The 15,616-nt window shown below is 39.1% G+C and overlaps 1 protein-coding gene across 1 annotated transcript in view; it reads left to right on the top strand.

Moving 5' to 3' along the window:
* The window catches only part of plch2a (phospholipase C, eta 2a), a 390,371-nt gene that overhangs the window by 344,504 nt on the left and 30,251 nt on the right, over positions 1–15,616 (top strand). The window contains exons 11-16 of the mRNA XM_078170322.1: positions 1,519–1,626; positions 7,693–7,848; positions 10,609–10,707; positions 13,686–13,786; positions 14,222–14,310; positions 15,222–15,404. Coding sequence (XP_078026448.1) covers positions 1,519–1,626; positions 7,693–7,848; positions 10,609–10,707; positions 13,686–13,786; positions 14,222–14,310; positions 15,222–15,404 — 736 coding nt within the window. The remainder of the gene's footprint in view (positions 1–1,518; positions 1,627–7,692; positions 7,849–10,608; positions 10,708–13,685; positions 13,787–14,221; positions 14,311–15,221; positions 15,405–15,616) is intronic.

The raw sequence follows: 15,616 nt of genomic DNA, 5'->3' as shown, positions 1-15,616 counted from the left end.
TCTGACAGTGACAGCTTACCTATGTTTTGAGTTCTACTTTGACAGCATTGTTATCAACAGATATACTGGAATGTAGCCACAAATGTCATAAGTTTTTGAGGAAATGTTCCTCTGTGAAACCCTTCACATTTTGTCTCCATCATTCCTGACTCCTTCCCTGGCCGCACCTCCAGCTCTCTGTCCGCAGAACTACCAGCAATAGCTGCTAATTAATTTAAAGCTATGGGTTTTGCATTCTTCCGTCTTCTCACCCTCATTCTCAACATACTGTATGACGAATTATCATCCGACCTCTTAAGAAAATCATTTGGGAGAGGAAGCTTGCACTGCTGTGTATTAATTTTTCCCCACGTGCTTGTCTCCCATATTTGACATTTTTTGTTGCTGCTCCAACGCACGGGTGTGTGTGTGTTTATTTATTGTTTATTCTTTATTTGAGGCATCTGAGGTCAGAGATCCGTTCACACTGATGTCAAAAATAGGTCATTTCAAACATGAATGTGAAAGCACTAGACAGAGAGATCAATCTGGAGAAAAAAATTGTAAATGAGCTTTAAGCTCTGTAATGTGAACATAGTGTATCAAATTTAGCAGTGCCTTTTATTGCTTACTAAGTCAACGTAAAGGGGAAGAATGTGTTTAATCTCCTTTCAAGAGTTACATAGTCTCGCCATGAAAACCACCATAAAAAAGATGAGACAGGAAATAACCCCAAACTAAGTCACCTGAAACATCGCCATCCAACAAACCAGGCAGAACCTACGCCCACTGCGGCAGACACCAGAAAATAGACCCATCCCCTGGGACGTGCAGGGAGGACAAAGTTATGAAAGCATGCAAGTTAAAGTAAGGTCATATAATCACATTGGCTGTAATTATTTCAGATTTTAGCAAAATTAGTACAGATTTAACAAGATTGAATATTTTTATATATTTTTAAAATAGATTATCCATTTCCAACTCACACAATGCCTGATTACTTTTTATATTGTGCATCCTCAACTGGGTAATTTAGTGTTTTTTCAGGCTCAACAGAAATATTGACCTTTTTATGTTATGATGTATGTCTATTAAAAAGAATATGGTGATAGACATTTGTGTGATGTCATCCAGCCCCAGTGTCAACAAGTGATGCACATTTTGATACTCTGTGGGCCTGAAAAGCACAAGGAAGTTGTTATTGTCTGCCTTCTTCAGATTTGTTCTGTTAAGTGTCAGGCTTTTGTCTGTTCATGACCATTGTTCCTTTGTAGGCAAACTTCAAATCTAACCTCATTTTCTTGGAGTACATTTTGAATACATAGAGTGCAGTAGAAAGATGACTGAGGATGGTCCCTGACTGGACTTGAAGTGTGGATGTTGTGATTGCAGTACATTTTCAGTATCAGAAGCCCCGCTGACACCAGGATTGGCCCATGTAACCTAATTTTTTATGTCCCAGAAATGGATGAATTAAAATGTTGCAGCTGTTTGTTATTATAATGTGAAGCTCAACTGACTCGTCCAATCCTCCACCAGGGGAAGAAACTACCTCCCAACATTGATGAGAACGCAGAAGAAGGAGATGTGTCGGATGAGGACAGCGCTGATGAGATGGAGGACGACTGCAAACTGATGAACGGAGACGTGAGTACCTTCTTTATTTCTTGTCTCCACATCACCACATTTCTCTCGTGTCTTCCGGAGTTCCAGGCAGATTTTGTGTCCTTTTGTCCAGTGGATGAAATGTGAATTTTGTGTGCATTTCGTACTGTTGATGATTTGTTTAATCTAAGCCCTGGTGATTATGTGGGCATTCTCCTCTCCTGTCTTCTCTTTGCTCCTTATCTGTTCCTCGTTCTTCTGGCTATTTGTTCTCATTCCTGCTCTTCTCTCTTCCTGTTTGTCCCTTTCTTCTTCTTCTTCTTCTTCTTCTTCTTCTTCTCTTCAACTGTTGCTTGCTTCTTTCAAAGTGGAAGGTACTGTATACAAAGCTCATTCTCAGCCACCTCAGAAATCTCACCCACTTATTTGACATACATTCTCATCCTGTCTGTGAAAGTTTAATGTGTAGGCCCAAATAAAGTTTGCAGTATTGCATCTTTAAGATGCTCCATCAAATGTGTGGTGTAAAGATTATTTATCTGGAATCAAACATACACATGCATAAGTGTCTTGCAGGTCTCAAAACTAGTGGGAACAATGTCAGTCATATGCAGTAAGTGAACAATACAGAGTTCTGTTGGTCCCAGAATTCACTCTTTGAAACCTTGGTAGGCAGCTACATGGTGGACAATGTTTTAAGTGAAATAGTCACATAAACTATGAAAATTTGAATTTTACAACACAGGCTCTGTAGAATTAACTGACGGATGACGAAGATGAATAACTTATTTTGTTTTCAATATCATCAAATTTCCGGAAAAGCAGCCGTGGCAGCTGTGTGGCTGGTAGAAGTTTGAGTTAAAGGGTAAGTTTGGTATTTTTCAACCTGGACTATATTTTCCAATGTTTTTGTGTCTAAGTAACTGTGAGGTCACACACTCACATGCACGGGTACAGATGGAAGGTAGTCGGCGTAACGCTTAACAATCTTTATTGTGGCTTGTACACAACGCACACATATACACACGAGCCGGTTCCAGCTCTCTCTCTCTCTCTCTCTCTCTCTCTCTCTCTCTCTCTCTCTCTCTCTCTCTCTCTCTCTCGTGGCCCTACCATCCGCTCTCTTCCCGGACCCAGCCTACTGCAAGAGAACCAGGTTACCAGCATGCTTTTATGGTTTGACTGTGATTGCCTGATTCTGTCCAGCTGTCTGATCGCCGGCTGAGACAACTCAACCACACCCCGCTGCCACAGTAACCAATGGGAGCAATTTTTTAAATGTGTTCAGTACTCAGCGACAGCACTACAGCCATCAGCAGCAAAACAGACTGCAGGGGAATTCCTGCCAGCAAATGAGCACCTTCACTGTACTGTATATCCACTAAAAGTGGTTGTTTTTGCCACTGACGGGCTCAGATTGTTATTACAAGTGTCTGACAACATTATGGAAATGATCTTATAGACATAGACTTCTTTGTTAAATTTTTGAGCCTTTTGTGAGGCCTCTGCACTGACGATAGCTGTAGCCAGAGGCATTATGTTTATACGTTGTCTGTCATTCGTCCCATTCTCGTGAATGCTATATCTCAATGCCTTGAGGGAATTTCTCCAAATTTGGCGAAAATATCCACTTGGAATTAACGATGAATTGATTAGATTTCAGTGGTCATAGGTCATGGGTCAACATCACCATGACATTGCAGTCGTCTCATACTTATGAATGCCATATCTCAAGAACACTGTTAGGGAATGGCACAAACTTCCACTTTGAGACAAAGATAACCTGTGTGTGTGATGCATGTATGTTTTTACAGACATGGATGTAAACTGTAAGCAAAACCTAATGGGCTCGCAGGGCATGCAGCGGCGAGGTGGTAATTCTAGTTTAACCAGAACCAGCTCAAACATTGCTACCGTCAGACTCCATTCAAATAGTAGTTTTATCATAATACACTTAACAAAAAAGTTATATAAATCTCACAAAAACTGTCTTGATTTGCTTTCACTGTTTTAACAATCACTAGCAATAGTGGCTATATATATGCTTAAATTACTGTTTATTTAAAGGGAGTCTGATGTGTGTGGCAATGGTGATTTTGGGGCTTTTTTGTTTTAACAGAAAGAATCTTACTCTTTAACAAAAAGGTCTGTCTCTGTAGGGATCCTTTCCATAATGTTGTCAGACACTTAGAATGACAATCTGAGCCTGTCAGTAGTGAAAACAAGCACTTGCAGTGAACGTACGTTGGCAGTGCTTAACTGCACACACAGATTTGGCAGCCAGTTTTGCCATTACTGGCTGCAGCGGTCTTGCTCAACACTGGAGCAATTAAAAGACTTGTTTTTCTCATTAGTCACTTAGATACAAAAATGTGGAAAATATGGGTCAAGGTTGGAAAATACTGAAGTTACAGTTTAAGTTTGGTTACAGTTATTGGTGCTGATAAAGCGAGAGAACATTCCAAGATGGACGTACATGGCCAGTGGTTAGCACATTAGGGCCAACATTGTTAGGAGAGGCTGTGTGTGTATGTTCTCATTCTTTTTTATTACTTATTGTAAGTAAAGATATTTTGATGAAAGATCTTCATCAGGTCCTAATGAATATGTTGGTGGCATGTGTGCGCTTTTTGTTCACTACATTGAACCAGTGCACTGACAGTAATCTTCAGGTCCAGAGGCTTCAGGTGTTGTCTGAATTTTATTCAAACCATTGGAAAAAGCATCTTAAGTCTTGAATATCTGCTTGAATTGTTCTTCTGTCAGGGTGGAAAAATCTTTCAACCATATTTCTTATTTGAAAGCAAATAAAATAACTATAATACACAGTCTCATCCGAATAAAGCATGAGGCTTTGCTCAGATTAAAACTAATATTTATTATTCTACCAGAACTATGTAATCCCCCTGCATTATATCCGTCATATCAGATGGACACCACTGACTGGGGCACATTCTTCATTAATAAATCTGCACTGAGCACTCTTAATGGAGCATTTTGCTGTTGCTTGTGCTCTAATTACAGACTGAAGTGGTGTATGGATACACTCTGCCACCATGTGGCTGAACTGAGCATTTGCATATTATTAGAAGCAAGGCATTGAGCATTGATCTTCCATTTATTCCATTTCATCTTTATAAAGGATGTTCAACTATCACTCTCTGTCATGCTCTTACATGTGGAAATGCTTCCATTACTAGGATCCTGCATGATTAGTTTTTATTCTTATTCTTGTCGGACCAGGGTAAGAGATAATGATCCGAGATTTCTACTGCAGCAGGACCTCAGATAAAGCCAGTGGTCAGTTCACTGAAATTAAAAAACACATATTTTCTCCCCTAACTTTGGAGTTATGTACCATGCAGATAGTTTTGGCTTTATTTGTCCAGGTTTTGAGATATCTGTCTCTGAGATTTCTGCTCCATACATAAAACACTCATAAAACACTCTGCTCCATACATAATACACCATATATCATTTACTGTCATACTGCAATCTAGAATAGTTTACATTGTTGAAACAGCCATTCATTTAATGGTCTGGGAGGTTCTGTGTGGCGTAACATAATGTACTGATTCAGCTTTGCTCCTCATTAAGGGAACAGTTCACCACCAAATCAGATACATTTTTTTCATCTCACCTGCAGTACTGTTTACAGTCTAGATGGTTTCGCTGTGAGTTGCTGAGCGTTGGAGATATCGGCTATAGCGATTAATACAACAGTTAGTTCCGACCAAGTAATTTGATTGGATGAGAGGCATTCCATGAGTGCTGATATAGCCTAGATTACAACATCACTGGATGTGTCATGTAACAGTAAAATCACTCCACTCACAGGTGTTATAAATTTAAATACAAACTGTCACACTCGCTGCATTGACGCAAACTGACACTATAGCGTTACACCAAGAAGATGGATATTTCCCCCAAATTTACATTTAAATTAATCCAAGTTTCATCTGCCGAGCTCGTTGAAGTTACACAGCTGCAGATCAATGTAAATACAAAGTAGCTTGTGAGTTCCTGGTGTGTGTGCTGCGTTGCCTGGCAACAGACTGGGGGAACTTTTTTTTTTTTTTTCTTCGCAGAGCTACATAACATACTTAAATCATTTATTTCATCACCTTTTGTTAACATTTCCTTACTCAGCATTGCTGTTTAAGCTGTTGTTGAACTGTTCTATAAAAGCAATATCACACTTTAGGTCGGCTGTGGCCTCGTGCCTATGACCGAATCACAGCTGTGACGATATACAGTACAACATCACTCCCTCTCGTGTCATATTGCTTAAGTATGCCGTCTCTCCAATTTAATGGAACTAGATGGCACTCAGCTTGTGGTGCTCAACATGCCAAAAAAAATACATTTGAACTTGACCCACCAACTGCACCACTGTGCAGAAGGAAGTGTACATCTACTGCTTCCTTACAGTGTTTTCCATAAAAATAAGAGTTTTATGTGTGGTGGGGGAAGTTAAGAGGTTTTTGCAGGTCCGTAAACACAGCACAGGCGGAGCCCTCCATGAGTTCTTTTTTTCTTTAGTGGCAGTTTGTGATTGGATAATTGATCTGTTATTCCATTCAGATCTGATCTGATCAGATCAGAGCAGATTGTTGGATGACAGGACCAGCTGCTGTAAATGCAACATTTTAGACCCAGCAGAATGAATAGTTAAGTTTCACTTTCAATGCACCTGACGTTTTGCTGCTACGTCTTGTAGTGCTGTAAATAACCAAACGGTATATACAGTATTTTCCAATAGTGCTCTTGAAGAACAGCCCAGCTGCAAAAATAAAACATCTGTTTGTAGTGGCAGGTATTTTAATCGTGGCGGGCCGCCACATAAATATGAATATGCGGGGAAACTCTGTGGTATAGTTCAGTCATTCAGTTTTTCAGATGCATTTTTTTGGCACTTTGAGCACCACAAGCTGAGTGCCATCTAGTTCCATTATATTGGAGAAAAGGCAGACATCTCTACAGCCAATATCTCAAACACCCAGCAACTCACACCAACACTATCTAAATAGATAAATAGAACAACAGGTAAGGGGAAAATGTGTTTTCAGTTGTTGGGTGAACTGTCCCATTAAATTTAACCTCTGGTAAGATCCTGCATTATGTATTTTCTCTTTAGTTTATCTGGTTAGACCAGAGTAAGACAGACTTCTACAGAAAGACCTCTGACAAAACCCTCAATTCACTTTAATGGATGATTGTAAAGAACAGCAACTGAGTTAATGCAGGAAAATGTGCCTCTAACTAAAGCACAGTAGTCAGTTGAGTTTGAATGATACTGCAAAATAAAGTTGGATCAGGTACTCTGATGGACCGTGTTGGATAGCTGAGATGTTACTGTTGGTTTTGTTGAAGTTCTGCTTCACTTTAGGCATTTCCAGTGTGACTGACGGTTTTGCACATTTACTATACTCCTTACTGGGAATACTTTTTGAGCCATTATTACACTGACACATTCTGCCCAGCTTCATCTAACAATTAGTTTTATAATTGATTAATCATTCGATTTGTTTTTCAGTTAATCGCTACACCTGTTAAATGTCAGAAAATAGTAAAAACAATGTCCATTGCAATCACAGAGTCACCGAGTCCAAGATGACACCTCAAAATAAATTGTTTTGTCCAACCAACAGTCCAAAACAGAGAAAAGTAGCACATCGTCACATTTAAGAAACAAAATCAGAAAGTGTTTGGCATGTTTGCATGACATGATGAGTAAGTAACTTCAATTGAACTGTGTGTGCATGAAGAAAAAAAGACCGTAGAAAGGATAAGATAGGAGCGGGAGATCCAGAGAACTGATGTTAAAGCCCCCCTCATCTCTGCTTACATAATGTTCCACATAAATGATTTCACATCATCCAAATTTATAAACTTGTGTCAGCATTATAAGACAGTAAATATATACTGTATTTATAAAATGCAGTTGCCTGCTAATGTGAAATATCTTCAGTCTTTTTCCAACATGGAAAATGTAAAAAAAAAAAAATTAACAACTCCCACCAGTTAGGAACTGCCCAAACTTTCTTTCACCTCTTGCAACATGATCATCTTTACATCATCACCATCTTTGTAACTGTTCTCCTCTAGACGTCAGCCAACAGGAAACAGGTTGAGAACATGGCCAAGAAAAAGCTGGACAACCTGATGAAAGAGTCCAAGATCAGAGACAGAGAAGACCCGGACAGCTTTACCATTGCAGCCCTCCCTCCTGCTGGGAAGCCCACAGACAAAGCTGGCTCCAAGGTATTCCCAGACCTGCTTATGAACATGCTAAACATTTTCATTTCAAAACATATCATGTCAGGATATTTACTGTAACGCTGTGTTGTTTTGGGGATCTGCTGTGAAGAAAAAAGTGAAAGTCAGCCTTCATCCATTTTAAAGGGAGCCAGACATTGAACTTTATCATTTCCACTCTCCTCTTCCTGTAGTGAGTGTGTGAGTGTATTATGACTAGACAGCTACGAGTTCAATTCATATCCCTGGGCTTGCTGCCATGGTGTGTATGAGTAATTGATTAGTAAGTGTAACTGGATATGAATACATTATTTGGATAAAAACAGATAATTCACTCTGAACAGATGCAACAAACATCCAAACTTGTGTTTAAATATATTTTTTATATAAAGATGCTCTATGTTTATCTGTCACCTGCCTAAAAGCCTGCATTCAAAAACTCTGCAATGAATCATTTGTTTTTACCATTGACTGTATAAAACAATGGACGGAACCACTGTGACATCACCCATTGATTTGTGGACTTTTTTGGAGCCAAAAGTGACCATATTTGGACAGTTGAGTGGAGATAACGCTTATGCGTGCATCTAGCTTGGTAAGCACCAGTGGCAGCTGCTGGTCTTTCAAACAGGGGAAGCTCACTTTAAGTTTACATCTTAAAATTTGTCATATTGTAGCGAGGCAGTAACTTACAAAAGGAACATTTAATTGAAGCTGTTTTTCAACCACACTCATGCCATAGAACCACAGCAAAACACACCTCAAAGATTTCTAGATGGGTTTAAACACCTGAACTGTGGTGAAAATGAGTTATATCGCTTGTGGAAATAAGGAACTCCGGACGGCACTCTGTCAGAAGACTCCACTCGCAAATATCCGCATGGGACTGAGCTCTTAATGCGACAATGCCGGTGTGTATTTCAAAAGCGCTGTCAATCACAAAGGGGTTCCGCCTTTTAGGCAATTCCTCCAATCATCATTCATACACAAAGCATCCTCTCCCGCCTACTGCTCCATTAGGTCCCAGGGAAGCTGAGCCTCCTTGGAAGTGATGATTTTGTTGCATTTAACCATGTCAAGCTATCTCGCCGGAAAGGTGGACAGATAACGCTCCAAAATTACACTGAATTTTGGCTAGGGAAAAAGGAATATTTATTATATTTCAAAATGGTGTGTTTAAATATGTCTGCATACCAAGGTCCTTGGAATAGCCTAAATTGAATATAACTGGGAAACTCAGAGTTGACAGCCATATACACATTTTGACCAATATTTTTTTATTAAGAAAGAAAAGAAAAATGTCTTCACTCATGATTCAATCTTGTGTTTTATTATTATACAGTAAGTTCTTGAGTCAATGTTTACTTTAACTTTTCTCTAATTATTTATTAGAGGGTATTTTTGGCCCAAGACACACATGTGACTACCTCTGCTTTTCAAAATAAGGAAACAAGGTCTTAACACAGAATAGGCCTAGATACCAAATACAGAAAGAAGTATAATCAATTGGATTATATTCACAGGAAGTATAAAATTTGCATTCTTATATGCATAGTGATTTTGCCCCTTGTCCATGGTGGGTGCGGATGAGGAGCCCAGTTTGGAAAATGTTGACCCCCTGGCCCCTGCCTATATGTCCTAATAGCTGGCCTCCTTACATCTATACCCTGTGAATCATGGGTTACACCATGGTTATGTTACCTAACCAACATTGTTGCCATGGTGGTGACTCGTCAACAGACAGCACCCACCTGTAACTCAAAACAGCAACGTCCTTATTTTTGCAGAACTTTAAGCCTTAATAAAATGTAAATAGGTGAGTTATATAAAAATTCACTCACTCTACCATTGTCATGAAGGGAAAATTGCATGACATTTTATCATGAACAGTCTAAACCAACTTAGTTTTCACCAGGGGGGTCACGTCTTTCCAATCAGCAGTATTTAAAGAGAGCCATTGTAACATGGCCCAGTGGGCTGGTCCAACTAGTATTTTCATCCAGACCATAAACAATTACATAGCCTTTATTTCAAATCACGTTTTATGTGCTTTTCTTTAGTTTCAGTTCATATACAGACTGCTTTAGAATTTGATTAATTTAGTTGCAAAGATCAGTTCTAATGTTATTTGGTATTTTGTTACGTGTGAATACAGATAGAAATGCAGGTATTTTTGTGAATTTTAGTCAAGTTATAATTAACACTTTTCATCCCATTACATGGGTGAGGATTAGGGTTAGTTGCTGTGTGAATGTGTGAGTTGCTGTAAGTGTGAGGCAGGGCACTGCTGGGACAAAGGGTGTGGAGCTTGTGGTCGTTGTTTTTCCCTCAATGAATGTGGCACCTAATGAAGTACTCTTCTCCCACTCATATCATTTTCGATACTCAGCCTAGTAGCATGGAAATATCTCTTTCACACTGAAACAGTCTTTCAGAATAGAATCTATTTTGCTCAGTCTTTTGATATATATACTGTATTTTTTTGTCTCTTCTCAGTTGTCTTGTTTTTTTATTTGTATTGATTAATGAAGCAAAGACAGCCCTGCACACCTAATTTAATCTAACTGCAGATCAAAGAAAACAGGTAGGGTGAAATGATTCATTTTTTAGAGCAACCAGTTTATTCATCCCAAAGCAATCCTGAAAAACAGTTCAGTCAAATTCATTGTAGAAATGCGGCACAAGCACAACATGTCACGGTGATTTTCATTGTCATTATCAGCGAAAAACGTGTCCTGACAAGAACATGCTGCTGTCTTCTTTCAGGGTAAAAGTGAGGACGGGACAGACACAGCAGACGAGGCTAATCCCAGCAACAATAAGCGCACAGGGCGTTCCTTCATGGGGAGCTTTTCAAAACGCAAGGTTGGCCTTTTATTTCAACTCTTTTTGCTTTACTCTCAGTCTGTATATCAACCCAATCTTCTGTCTGTGGTGAGAACAAAGACAGGAAAAATGATGTACAATGCTGATAGAATGTCACTACCAGGTGTCTCTGATTAATTTGATTTGAAAAGAGCAGTGTTAGGGGCCATGCACATCACGTTTTTTGCGCCCTCAAATTCATTGTTTTTAATGTAGTTGTGCGGCAGGCACGCTCAAATGCCAGAGCAATGCAATTGGGGTGTGTTCGCATTCACCATTGCCTATTTTTCAGGGCACAATGATTCAGTTCAACTTTTGGAGTCATGTGGTGAGGAGCAGACGAATATCTTTCCCTTCTCCATAAATATCAGTCTGTGATAAATATGGAGAAGAAGTTAATCATTTTGGTGCAGGGCTACCAGAGGACACCTTGAACGGCAAACAAAGCCAATTACGACTTTTTCTATTACGAAGTTTAAATCCATGGAGGTTTTATATTTGTAAAACTTTCCTTGTGGGTATTCAGTAGGCTGCATACCCCTGAGGTAAACCTGAAGCTGGAAAAGTTTTTTGGCATATGGGCCAGGCAACCATTCTCCTCATGTAGGTATCATCTAGAGGTCTGGTATCCAGATTTAATTGATAGTAGGGATGTAACGATACCAGAAACTCACGATATGATACTATCACGATAAAGAGTCCACGATACGATATATATCACGATATTTATACAAGGGGAAAAAAGAGAAAATTTATTGTTAAAAATAGCTATTTTATTCAAAAATAGTGCATGTACACTGTACAGCATGTTATTTTTAACTTGGAAGCGTATCATAAACAAATCAACACACAGTTGAACATGTGCTTTCATTTCCCCCCTATTACTGCTACGCAGGCAGACATTAAAGTGCCATAACAAAGTCATGTCAATTAAAACTATAGTGACAGAATATGAAAATGGAAACATTCAGTATTTTTTAACCTACTCTGAACAAAAGTAGTGTAGTACTATTACTAGAAAGTCATCTGAATGACATCAAATTATGAGGATAGAGTAGTCTTAATATTCATCAAATATACAGAACTTAGAACAATCAGACCCTGCAACAACAACAAAATTAACAAATCAGAAATAATGTAAACTCAATAACACACAATCCCTCACTCACAGATACACAGAGAGACAGAGAGAGAGAGAGAGAGAGGTGGGTAGAGATGTGTGTAAAAGAAAACCAAAATAAATAAAGCCCAGCCATTTCCCTGGAAAGGCCAAAACACACCGGCAGCATCATATGACGGCGGCGTCATTGACGTGAGTCAAGTGCCGCCTCCAACACACACAAAAAGCGTTGCGCTGCGAGGCGTCAACCGGATTTCTATTGCACACTCCAGTCTGCTAGGCTGGGAAGTACAAAATAGCACTTTTTCAAGGGCGGCGCCGGAAAGCGTAAAGTATACATTAGTATAATGTGTAGTGTAACTTTATCATTTTTTTTCGCTGTGAAAACATTGGACTAAGGCTATGATTCCGCTGTTTCACGTGATATGCGTGGCTTCTTGCTATGACGCACGGTCACGGAGAAAATCCACAGATAAGAACAATCAATCTCCTTACTTTTATTCGCTGCTTCCTCCGGTCACGCACGGGTCAGAGTTGGAGGCTGAGAGGCTGAGCTGCACGAGTCTGCTCTCACCTGCATGCGCAGTTGCATGCAAAGCATTATGGGGAATGTAGTCGCACAGTCATATTACTGGCTCTGTAGGAGAACGCAGCTATATAACTACTGTGGCATTCCCACGACGGTATCGAGAATTTATTTTATCGCGACAATTCGATATATCGTTACATGCCTAACTGATAGTACATCCATAATCCAAACACACACAGAGGGAGCTTGACTTCATTCTCTGCTCAGGACACCATTACTCCACTCTATCTTTGTATAGCAAATAGTGGTTTGCTGTTACTGTATATCTATGCTCTAAATATTGTACCAAGCGCCTCTAATTACAGCACTGAAATGAAGGAAGGTTCTAGGGATGTACAATGTTGGATTTTTTTGCCGATGTGCAGATAGATAGATCTTATTTGGTCGATAACCAGTATTAATATACCCACTTTTTTCACCACATAAGTTTAGTGATCATCAAGTCACTTATGTAGTGGAATTAACATCATATTATGCATGCATGCCCTTATTGTGATGAACGACCAGCAGACGGAGACATTCAATACAATACTTTTTAGTGCATGTAATATTAATTCATTGTGCAAACTAAAGAAAATGTATGCTGGCCGATTTTAATGGTTAATTTTTAAAGCCAATATAAGGTGATACCGATGACATGCCGATGTCATTGTGCATCCCTACTCTTTTCCTGTTGATATCACCCAACCACAAATTGATCTACTGCATTAAAACTGAGTTTAGTTTGTTCACAGAAGAATAGAGTGGAATCTGATCAAATCCCACAATTTCCATTAACTTATTAAGTGGAGGAAGAATGCTACTAATACTTAAGTATTCAAGGAAGCAGCCACTTGACAGTCAGAATGAAGTAGCATCCAACGAATGTCTGTGAAAATACAACAAAATAGTTATGTGGTAGATTTCTTTTACTTATTTATAACTACACAGAGATGGTTTTGTTCATTCAAGGCTTTTTACAGGTGAAATACTTTTCTATATTGGATGTTGTGGACTATAAACTTATTAGACTTTGTTTGTTTTGCTTAGGACAACAGTTTTGGCCCCTGTAATTTAATCATGATTTTAAAAAAGAAAAGCTTAGACCAAATGATTAATGAAAAATAATCTCAACAATGAAAATAATTAAAAGGTGCTGCCATAGCTTATTACTTACTTTTTAAAATTAAATTTTAGCCATTACTAATCATCATTGGAAGCCTTTTACACATGAAGAGAAGTCTCTCAAGGATTCTTTGGTACCTTACTTAAAAACTCTTTGTTCTGTAGAAAAAGACAACCAAGCTGAAGAAGACATCAAGCTTTGAAGACACAGATACAGACCAAGAGAGTACAAGTAGCGCCTCCCGTGCCCCCTTGCACCACAGCAAGTATGCTGTACACACACACACACACACACACACACACACACACATACACACACACACAAACATACGTAAACACACCCTTTTAGTACAGTCGGTTTTACAAACACAGAGTGTGTTGTTGTCCCCATGATGTATGGTGTTAACACAAGAAAGTAAGTTGAAATTAGTTTTGATGTAAATTATTGCACTTGCGTATATGAATAAGTGCAATAAATAACATCAAAGCTCAAATAAATATGATGGATAGATGTTCATAGCTACATTTCAGCATTCACATGCAACAAAAATAAATATGACATTACTGTTCATCTGTAACATGAATTTGTTATGTGTGTTGTATTTTATTGTTAACTGTCATATGTTATCTGCCTACGCTGTTTAGATGTATGTGATTACCCATGTAGCATTTGACCTTTGTTGAACTTTGTGACCTCACAGAAAGAAGAAGACCATGAAGTTATCCCGAGCTTTGTCTGATCTGGTCAAATACACGCGTTCTGTGGGTCTTTATGATATCGAGGCACAAGGTGAGCAGTTCTGTTCACTCTGCACAATTTTTAGCTTTTCTCACACAAACGACTAAGCACTGCTAACCTGATGCTGACTGCAAAATAGGGACAGTGCAATATATCTGTGCTTGCTGGTAACTTTCAGTTGAGAGTGACTTGATTAAGGAATAGACGGCATTTTAATATTTCAGATAAAATGAAAAACATATTCAAGTTTTGGAAGTTAGCAGCAAATGCTTTGTCAAATTCTTCATCATGTTTACTTAATCATTATTCTTACATCTGTAGTTGCCTCATATACCTGTAGTTACCTCATGTACCGCTATGTAGATACATTGACAGTTTCAGCAAATATCGTAAAAAGCTATTTTTTCTTTTAAAAGTTCCCAACTACAACATTAAAGACGCTAAGATGCTATACTATGCAGGATTTTCCTAAAAATCAATTCCTAAGGTGTGTGGTGGTGTATTAATCTGCAGAGTATCTGCCCTCTGTCTGGATTTTTTTTTTTATCATCTTTTTATTTTGCTGTGTTTGGGACATTCCTGGGCATAGTGCGCAAGTGAGGTCAGGACTTTGTAAAAAGGGAGCCACAAAAAGGGCAGACGCGGTGCTAAATAAAACACAAATATAATGAGGCAGAATTCCAAGTGGACGAAGCTTGTTCCAAAACGAGAGCAAATCTGGGGTTTGCTTTCAGGTTGGCTGGCAATACTGTTTACACACAATAACAACAGTTCCTGCATAATATACCTTTAATCACAGCACTGTAGTTCCATTATACCTTTGAACAGACAAATTTGTATAATGTTGTCTATCAGCAGTTCAATCTTCAGAACTGTCAGGTGAACCCTACTTGATAACATTTAAACTGAATTAATGTTGCCTGATGAAGAAAACAAACATGTCTTTGTGTTGACCCTGTTAGCTAACTGCAGCTGGCAAGTGTCGTCACTCAGTGAGACCAAAGCCCATCAGGTGATGCAGCAGAAAGCTTCAGCCTTCATCAGCTTCAACCAGCGACAGCTCTCCCGTATCTACCCTTCCTCTTACCGTGTGGACTCCTCCAACTTCAACCCCCAGCCCTTCTGGAGCGCCGGCTGCCAGCTTGGTATGAGCTAAACCCAACCCACCATGTGCTTCATGATCATTGGATCCAAAGTGGTCTTACATGATCCACGCTGCTGCCACTGCTTTTATTAAAGTTTATTTGTCAAGCCTGAATGAGGCTGTCAGTAAGCTGAAGTGTTGTTGCTGACCCTTTTCGTTCCCACAGTAGCACATTAAAGTTAAACATTCATCCTGCAGACGATAATGAGTTGA

The sequence above is a fragment of the Epinephelus lanceolatus genome, chromosome 8, assembly GCF_041903045.1.
Source record: "Epinephelus lanceolatus isolate andai-2023 chromosome 8, ASM4190304v1, whole genome shotgun sequence".
NCBI classification, from domain to species: Eukaryota; Metazoa; Chordata; class Actinopteri; order Perciformes; family Serranidae; genus Epinephelus; species Epinephelus lanceolatus.
The sequence above is the reverse complement of the archived record's forward strand: the minus strand, read 5'-3'. Positions and strand labels throughout refer to the sequence as shown.